Source organism: Hermetia illucens, chromosome 1 (genome assembly GCF_905115235.1).
Source record: "Hermetia illucens chromosome 1, iHerIll2.2.curated.20191125, whole genome shotgun sequence".
NCBI lineage: Eukaryota > Metazoa > Arthropoda > Insecta > Diptera > Stratiomyidae > Hermetia > Hermetia illucens.
Window position 1 is genome coordinate 41790968 of NC_051849.1, and position 9358 is coordinate 41800325.

A 9358-nucleotide genomic window follows, 5' to 3' on the forward strand; every position below is an offset into this window, starting at 1 on the left:
GTCGGGTCAACGCTATCAGCCAATGGAGAACTGCATTATGAAATTGCTTCACGCATTAACGCAACCTGGATGAAGTGGCGTTCCATAACTGGTGTTTTTTGTGATCGACGTATCAACGATCGTCTTAAATCTAAAATTTATCGGAAAGTCGTCCGTCCTGCTGCTCTCTATAGTTCTGAGTGTTGGCCATCTATAAAAGACAATGTACGACGTCTTGCGGTAATGGAGACGAAGATGTTGCGTTGGACTAGTGGCGCGACACGTTTTGATCACATCCGAAATGAGGATATCCGCGATCGTTATGGGGTTGCACCGATCGTGGAAGAGTTGCGATAGAGGCGTCTTCGATGGTATGGTCACGCAATTCGTGCAAACGAGAATTCACTTGTCAAGATTGGTCTGAACATCGAAGTCGATGGTAAACGACCAAAAGGCAGACCTAAGCGACGGTGGTTTGATACGCTGGATGGGGATTTAAAAGCCTCAAGATTGGACCCAGATCAGGCATTCGATAGAGCCAAATGGCGAAACCGATCACGCCGAGCCGACCCCGCTTGTGAACGGGAAAAAGGGCTGAAGAAAAAGAAAAGAATATAGCTCTTGATTATTAATCTAGAGATGTTTTAGGGTATTTTAAGCCAATAAAAAGGTGAAGAAAGAAAAAAATCCAAACAAATGTTAATCAAAGCACCTCTAGGATAATAGTTTAGTAACTATATTAGTAAATTGATTTATTTAAATTAGTGTGCAGAATGCGATTTAGAGATTTTCTGGGTTCAGTTAGCATCACCTTACAATTATGTGCTTTGAATGAATTATGACCTATGTTAGATTTTGCTTCTTCACATGTGTTGTGTATTCTGTGTAATCAACTGCCCAATCTTATCAACAGAGGTCTTCTGTTTCTGTATTTGTAGCCGGTATAGCGGCTAGCCCTGCCTTGCTTCCACAGCCGGCGATTTATCAACAAATACAAAATAATCATATCAAGCAGCAGAGAGCAGAGATAAACACCGCATTTACTAATAGTAATGCTAGCCCCTAGTGGACTGAGAATTGCAATCACGCACAGAAAGCTCGAAGCTGGCTCTGTATCTGTTCTCCGAATCAGAAATAGAAAACTCGAGATTCGCAAGGTCAGAAGAGACTCCGAACGCACTTCGTCTCGGGCGTTGCTGGAGTTTGGAAATTCAAATTTGAACTCGGAAGAGATTTCATAAATTTTGGCAATCAAAACGCCGGGTACTGTCGTTCCTATCTTCATTGGATCTTTGTGTTTTTGCATGTCAGCGTGATTATACCATTCCACTTGGAATTGGTAGTCATTAAGCGAGATTCTCTCGGTGCGTTCGGTTGATAGTGGTCAAACTCCACCATGGGATTTCTATGCCGGGCGAGTCTAGCAGTATTTGTGGTGTTTGTTGCTTTCTCGGCCTACAAGTTCAGAGAATCTACGAAGCCAATAGAAGCTCCCAAATTTGATCTGAATCAATACTGGGGACCAGGCAAGAAGTCGGATTACAAGGAGAACACAGAAGTAGTGAAATATGAAATCTCCTTCCCAGATAAAGTAAGTACCATTAGATTGAAAACTATTGATAATAACGGAAAAAGTGAACTATGATACTATTTCAATCAACTCTAGGCGATCGAAGCTTTGAAGAAAGATTTGAGTAAAGCAATCGAATTTCAAGCTCCTCTTGAAGGCATTGGGTTTGAGTATGGATTCAACACGGTCTACTTGCAAAAAGTCATAAAATATTGGCGAGATGAGTACCTGCCTAAGTGGAAATCACGGGAACTCTTCCTGGGCAAATGGCCACATTTTACAACCAATATACAAGGGTAAGAAACAGTTCATATTCAATTAGACAGTACTTATGGGTGTGGAGTTTCATAACATTACGCATCTCACGTACCGATGACCAAGAGAACAAAGAGTCTCAAATGATAATCTGAACTTAGTGCCCCTCATTAAAATTACATGATTGTGGTAATTCGTGGACATAGTGATTACGTACTAATAATAAGCTGAAATGACTGCATTTTGTTGAAAATGTTCAAGCACTCGCTGGTGTGTATTGCACATTGCATAAATTTAATATGAAAAACGCAAGATACCTGTTGGTAAGCGCGTGCTGCCGATAATCCAAGTTATTACATAGAAACATATATATTATAATCTAAAAATAATTGGACTTTATTGCAACCAAATAAAACCAGTTACATTTTTTTTTCTACCTATACACTTCACCGTTCGATTTGCTAATATAAATATTGATATGACATATCTTATGTATATAGTAGTTAAAACCAGTTTGAATTGTATATCGGAGTTTCCATTGCCCTTCGGTGTGTTTGTTTAAAGGGAAAAACATGACTTTTACAAATGATTGCTGACAACAACAATCAATTCATGTGAAAACCTGGAATTCATGTAGTAGTCCAGCAATATGTATGTGAGGCTGTGTATAATAGCTGGAGAAAAGGCTGAGCCCTTGAGCACATCGATTGCTGTGGTCTATTGTACGCGAAGAAACTGTCTAATAGAATACCACAGATTCGTTTATAAACCGTAGGATTATCTTTTACTTACTTATTCATCATCAAAGGTGCAACAACCGGTATCCGGTCTAGGCCTGCCTTAATAAGGAACCCCAGACATCTCGGTTTTGCGCCGAGGGCCACCAATTCGATATCCCTCAAAGCTGTCTGGCGTCCTGACCTACGCCATCGCTCCATCTCAGGAAGGGTTTGCCTCGTCTTCTTTTCCTACCATAGATATTGCCCTTATAGACTTTCTGGGCTGGATTATCCTCATCCATACGGATTAAGTGACCCGCCCACCGCAACCTGTTGAGCCGGATTTTATCCACAACCAGACAGTCGTGGTATCGCTCATAGATTTCGTTATTATGTAGACTACGGAATCGTCCATCTTCATGTAGGGGGCCAACAATTCTTCGGAGAATTCCTCTCTCGAATGCAGCCAGGAGTTCGAAATTTCTTTGCTTAGAACCCAGGTCTCCAGGGCTGGTAAGATCATAGTCATGTACAGTAAGAGCTTTGAGACGTTTCGAGCGAAACAGTTTTTGTAGGCTGAAATAGGCTCTGTTGGCTGACAACAACCGTGCGCGGATTTCATCATCGTAGCTGTTATCGGTTGTGATTTTCTACCCTAGATAGGGGAAATTATTGTATTCTCCTATCTTTATTCTTCCCGTTTGACCAGTGCGCTTTGATATTGTTGGTTGGTTGGTATTTGGTGCTGACGTTGCTACCATATATTTTGTCTTGCCCTCATTGATGTGCAGTCCAAGATTTCGCGCCGATTACCGCCTGCTCTCGGGGTCTCGAGTTGTTTCTCCCATGATGTTGATATCGTCATCATAGGCTAACAGTTGGGTGGACTTAAAGAGGATCGTACCCCTCGCATTTGCCTCAGCATCACGGACCACTTTCTCCAGGATCAGGTTGAAGAATACGAATGATAGGATATCCCCTTGTCTTAGACCGTTGTTGATGTTGAGTGGTTTTGATAGTGATCATGCTGCTTTTATCTGGCCTCGCACATTGGTCAGGGTTAGCCTAGTCAGTCTTATTAATTTCGTTGGGATACCGAATTCTCTTATGGCCCTGGCTATGCTGTCATAGGTGGCTTTAAAGTCGATGAAAAGATGGTGTAACTGATGTCCACACTCAACGGTTTTTCCATCGGTTGCCGCAGAGAGTAAATCTGAACTGTTACTGATGTGCCTGGAGTGAAACCCCTTTGGTATGGGCCAATGACGTTCTGGGCGTATGGGGCTATCCGGCCTAGCAAGATAGCGGAGAATATCTTATAGATGGTACTCCGCAACGTGATATTTCTACAATTGCTGCAATGCGTGACATTCCCCTTTTTATGCATGAGGCAGATAATCCTCGTTGTCAGTGGTCAGGCATTGATCCGCTGCCCCATACTTTGAGCATCAGTTGATGAACCACTTGGTGTTTTTGATCGCCTCCATATTTAACCAATTCGGCTGTAATTCCATCTGTTGCTGGCGACTTATGGTTTTTAAGCCGATGAATTGCACGGACTGTTTCTTTTATGCTTGGTGGTAGCAGCATTTGTCCGTCATCTTCAGTTGGCGTGACATTCAAATCGCCGATATTTTGATTATTGAGCGGTTCATCAAAATACTCAATCCATAGCTCCAATATGTTCGTTCTGTCGGAAATCAAATATCCCTCTTTGTCTCGGCAGGATGAGCATCAAGGTGTATAAGGCTTCATCGTGCTGACTTGTTTGTAAAATTCCCGCGCCTGGTGCGGTTGCTTCCTGTACTTTTCTAGTTCACAGACTTGTTGGTTCTCTCATAGTTGTAGTCATTCCATTATGCTCCTATCTGATCTCTCTTGGTGACATGTCCTGCGACAGGCTAACCAAGAAAATGCATCCAATGTCGTTAGAAACAAGATGATCCGATTGAGGAACAAGCCTCTGAGAAATACTAGGGCGTCCACCTAGTCGGCGCGGCAGGACGGACCCCGGTCCTGTCGAGAAATGGGCACGGGTTTTTGACGCATGGGCGTTAGTAAGTTAGTCCGAACAAAATAAATAAGTGTCTGCACGCTAAATGTTTGCGCCCGAACTGGGAAGACCGAGGAACTCGCAAGAGCCCTTCGGAAAAGGCGCAATGATATCCGCGCTTAGCAAGAAACCCGTTGGTTTGGGGCCAAAAGCTGCGACATAGATCGCACATGTACATACTCAATACGGTGTTGGCATTGCCATCTCTGAGAGTATCCGTGAAGCCATTAAAGAAGTCGAACGATTTGAAGATCGGCTGATGAAACTCACCATTATATCAGGTCATCGCACTATTCACTTCTTCGCCGTATACCACAGTAAGGTCGACATGATGACGAGAAAGACGCCTCCTGGCAACTTCTCGATGCAAATACGTGTAACGTAGCTGCTGGTGACTATATCATTATTGCAGGTGCCCTTAATGGTCATGTGAGTGAGAAACTAGGCGTCAACATATGCCATGGGGCTTGGAGCGCGCAATGAGGGTGGCGAGCGTATAATCGATTTTGCAGACACCCATGAGCTTGTACTTATGAATACATGGTTCATCGAACGATTGTCTCATCTTCTTACATTTTATAGTGGGAACAGTCAAACGCAAATCGGCTATATTCTCATAAGACGCCGACATTTTACCACCGTCGCTAATTGCAAAGCTGTTCCTGTTGATTGCCGTACTGCGAATCAGGCCACCGATAAAATAGCGTGAGGAACGCACTGGATCGCCGCGCATGGTGGCGATTTCGTAAGAAGAGAAAAGAAATTATCTCACTTTCGCGATTACCAACCATTACGAATGTGAAGAAGAATCGTGGAATCAAATGAAAGACACGGTCTACAAAGCGGCCTCTGCAACCCTCGGGGTCACCAAGCCAAGTAAGTGGTGCATCAACCGAGATACTTGGCTTTGGAATGACGATGCTGAAATGAAGGTCGGTCGAAAGAAACGCCTCTACCACAAGTTTCTCGACGATAAAACGCTCGCAAATTGACAAATTTATAAGAATGCCAACCGAGTAGCAAAGAAAGCGATCGCTGTCACCCGAGCGGCCCATTACAAACATCTTTACGATAAAGTGGACACACGGGATGGGGAGGCAGATCTGTATCGACTTGCCAAAAACCGAAACGAGCATACAAAGGATGTCGAACACTTCTGTTGCGTTAATGACTAGAAGAATTTGCTCATCCTCCACTTCCATAATCTTTGCCGACATTGGGAGAAGTTCCACCTGCCCAACGCAACTGAAGTCGAGTAGGAAATGAAACGAATGAAATTGGGGAAAGTAACAGGACCTGACTACATCGCATCTGAGCTCTGGAAAGCGAAGAGCTGGAACCTAACACTGTGGCTCAGTGAATTCTTTAATCGGGTTACTCAGGAAGATAGAACACCATCTGGCTGGAAGGAAAGTACCACAGTTCCAATATGGAAAAAGAAAGGTAGTCCAACATAACGTCCGATCCGGCTACTTTCCTATAGCATAAAGATTTTTGAACGCATTCTTGACAATCATGTTCGCGCGTTCATTGTCTTTTATAGTCGGCCAACACTCAGAAACATAGAGGGCGACAGGGCGGACGACATTGCGTTAAATTTTAGATTTCAGTCTACTTGAGACTACTTCATCCAGGTTATGGTAATGCGTGAAGCAATTCCACAACGCAGTTCTTCATTGGCTGATAACATTGACCCGAATTATTTAAATCGCTCAGTTCTGGACAGGTCACTGCCACTGACAGTGATAATGCCGATTTCATGGTGGATCGATTGTCAGAAATTATATTTTATTCAGATTTAATCTGTATTGCATCAAGTGATCATTCCAAGTTGCTCAAAATCATTTTTGCTACAAGGTGCCAGGAAAATGTCATCTGCATAAAGCAGTAGGGTTTTGGATGTTGAACGTCCCTTGTGACAGTATCCATAACCAGAACAAAAAGTAATTGTAAGAGGGCGTTCTTTGGTGAACACCGACAGAGACACGAAGCAGTTTTGATATTCCACCACACTTCGAAGTTTACTTTCCGGATCGTGCTAAACAAATTTCCAGAACCCTCGACAATCTTGATTTACCGGCAATTCACTCAGTGGCCAGTTTGATGCCTTCTTGTTTGATATCCATGCCCACATTGGTTTCTTTTGCTTCCTTCGCCTATAACTGCCAATGATACCTCATTAAATTCGATGAATGCTGTAGCACACCTTCAAGGAATTATGTCTACATGCGCATTACATTACATTGTATTTGAAAATTAGAATGTCACTCATGAGTAATGTCACTCATGTTTGTGGAATAAAACCTTATGAAAATCGTTTCAATGTCCTTCTCTCTGTCTATCTTTCTTTTGCTTATTTTTTTTAAAGACAGTGGTATGGGGACACCAGTGTGTGGGGTTTTACCTACTTAAACTACCCACGGCTCCCTCCTGCCCCGTGGAACTACCTTCAAGTATTACATTTCTGGGCGGAGTTAGCTTACTTTAGCTAGGTCTTCTCCCGCGTACCCGCGGCAATCATAACCGTGCTTTCCTCACCTCTTCCGCTTTTCGCAGTTTGCCTTGGATTGTTGCGATCATGGAATTTATCGCATCAAAATCATCCAGGGAAGCTACCATTCTCCGGGAAAAAATTTCCGGTGATAGCATTTCACCTAAAGTTCCTCCTTTCTTCCGTGAATCTTGGGCATTGGAAGAATACGTACGCTAGGCCTTCCAGGACACCATCCCAGTTTGGATAATCAGGTATTGTGTCCAATTTAAACCTATAGAAACTGGATAAGATTATGATTAATCTCTCCAGCCACTCTTAGTTAGAGATTAACCTGTGTTTTCAACGACCCTTGTTTGAGTGGCCCCATCGCTGTACCCATCTAATTATAGGTCTCTCCCTTTCGACTTTCTCGTTTCCGATAAAGGAGAGATAGACTTGATATTATACATATATGTTCGTCGTCTCATCTGCCAAGATGTCAATCGGCACCAGTCCTGAGATAACGAACGCCGCATCATCTGAGATGGCACGGATGGCAGAACTCACTCTTGGGGCTGTTCGTCTGTACAGTATATCAGGGCAAGATAAAAAATGCAGCGTAAAATTCCAATCTGGGACCGCATATTGAAAGATGGAGCTCACCACCCTTGTTAGAAGCAGCCTGCAAGTATGCCGCGGACTTCAACTATCGGCATCATTCTTGCCAGAGCCATGATGACGGTCGATGCCTTTTCATAAATATATCATCGGTCAAAATTTCAAGCTTTTAAAAGCTTTTTGAAGATTTTAATATAAAAAAACTCCATATATACATATTCCAACTAAAATAATCATTTATTTCATAGGTTGCGCATTCATTACATTCACCACCGCTACGGAAATCCACCAAAGGGAAAGAAAGTTTTTCCACTTTTGCTCCTCCATGGATGGCCTGGATCTGTACGAGAATTCTATGATTTGATACCGCTACTAGTTGACAACGCCGATAGCAAATATGCTTTTGAAGTTGTCATCCCAAGCTTACCAGGATATGGTTGGTCACAGGGTTCATCTAAGACAGGCCTTGGACCAGCTGAAATAGCTGTGATATTCCGCAATCTAATGTTCAGATTAGGCTACAAGAAATTCTTCATTCAAGGAGGTGACTGGGGATCACTGATTGGATCAAATATCGCTACACTGTTCCCAGAGGTCGTTTTAGGATATCACTCTAACATGTGTGCATCTCCTTCATTCTTGTCAATGATCAAAAAGACCATTGCTAGCTATTATCCAAAACCCTTCGTTCCGGAGGGATACGAGGATTTCTTCTTCCCACAATCGGAAAAGTTCAAGTATATGCTGGAGGAAACAGGATATTTTCACATTCAAGCTACAAAGCCAGATACAATTGGAACTGTACTAACACATAATCCTGTTGGTTTGGCTGCCTATATTTTAGAGAAATTTTCAACTTGGACAAACAAAGACTACAGGAAACTAAGTGATGGAGGTTTGGAGAAAAGGTTCACTCTTGAAGCCCTGCTGGATAACATAATGATCTACTATTTGACTAACTCAATCACAACATCGCAACGTCTCTATTCGGAGGCTTTCACTTTGCGTGAACTTGCACTTCAGCTTGATCGTGTTCAAACCAATGTCCCAACAGGATGTGCTCGTTTTAAACAAGATTTAGCTCATGATTTAGATTGGGCTCTAAAAGATAAGTTTACAAATCTTATCCATAGTACATATCATAAGGATGGTGGTCACTTTGCTGCTTTTGAATTGCCTAAAGTTTTGTATAAAGATTTTATCGAATTCATTGATAAAGTTGTTAAAATAAATAATTTGTAAGATTTTGATTGTGTTGTTATATTCATGAATAAAAACGGCTTTTGTGTTACTTGTGGATTTTTTTTTCTAGGTGAACATGACTGCCTACACACTGCCAATACATTGCAGAGAACGCACGTAAAGGCTCTCACGATCAGGTCTAATTGTAAGACGAACTTCGTTTGGCTGTGTAGGGTAGAGATATATCAGTTTCTCAACTTTGTCTCAAATCAACCCTCAGCTAAGGAAAGTGTAACTATAAAGTATAACTTTGAATACATAGAATGAATTACGGCTTCACCATATTCAAGCAATGACGCTTCATGTTTACTAGATCTTGTGATGTCTTAATCTGACTAGTCTGTAATAATTATAATGTGCCATAGTCGATCTCAAGCTCTGTTGTGAAAGACGCGAGTGGTGGGGGAGGAGCTTTATAGCTTCATTCTGAACGGCCAACGCAGCGTCCC

At 42.4% G+C, this 9358-nt stretch overlaps 1 protein-coding gene across 1 annotated transcript; it reads left to right on the top strand.

Moving 5' to 3' along the window:
* The first annotated feature begins 1091 nt into the window (after window positions 1-1091).
* Window positions 1092-8958, top strand: LOC119657159 (juvenile hormone epoxide hydrolase 1-like). Its single transcript, XM_038063944.1, has 3 exons — window positions 1092-1570; window positions 1646-1845; window positions 7916-8958. Exons 1-3 carry the CDS (start codon window positions 1376-1378, stop codon window positions 8907-8909), a joined length of 1389 nt encoding a protein of 462 aa, XP_037919872.1. The 5' UTR covers window positions 1092-1375; the 3' UTR covers window positions 8910-8958.
* The last annotated feature ends 400 nt before the right edge of the window (window positions 8959-9358 follow it).

Coding starts and splice junctions, on each gene's coding strand:
- LOC119657159 (XM_038063944.1), top strand. CDS start 1,376: ATGGGATTTCTATGCCGGGCGAGTCTAGCAGTATTTGTGGTGTTTGTT. Junction 1,571..1,645: donor AAATCTCCTTCCCAGATAAA/GTAAGTACCATT, acceptor AATCAACTCTAG/GCGATCGAAGCTTTGAAGAA. Junction 1,846..7,915: donor TTTACAACCAATATACAAGG/GTAAGAAACAGT, acceptor TTTATTTCATAG/GTTGCGCATTCATTACATTC.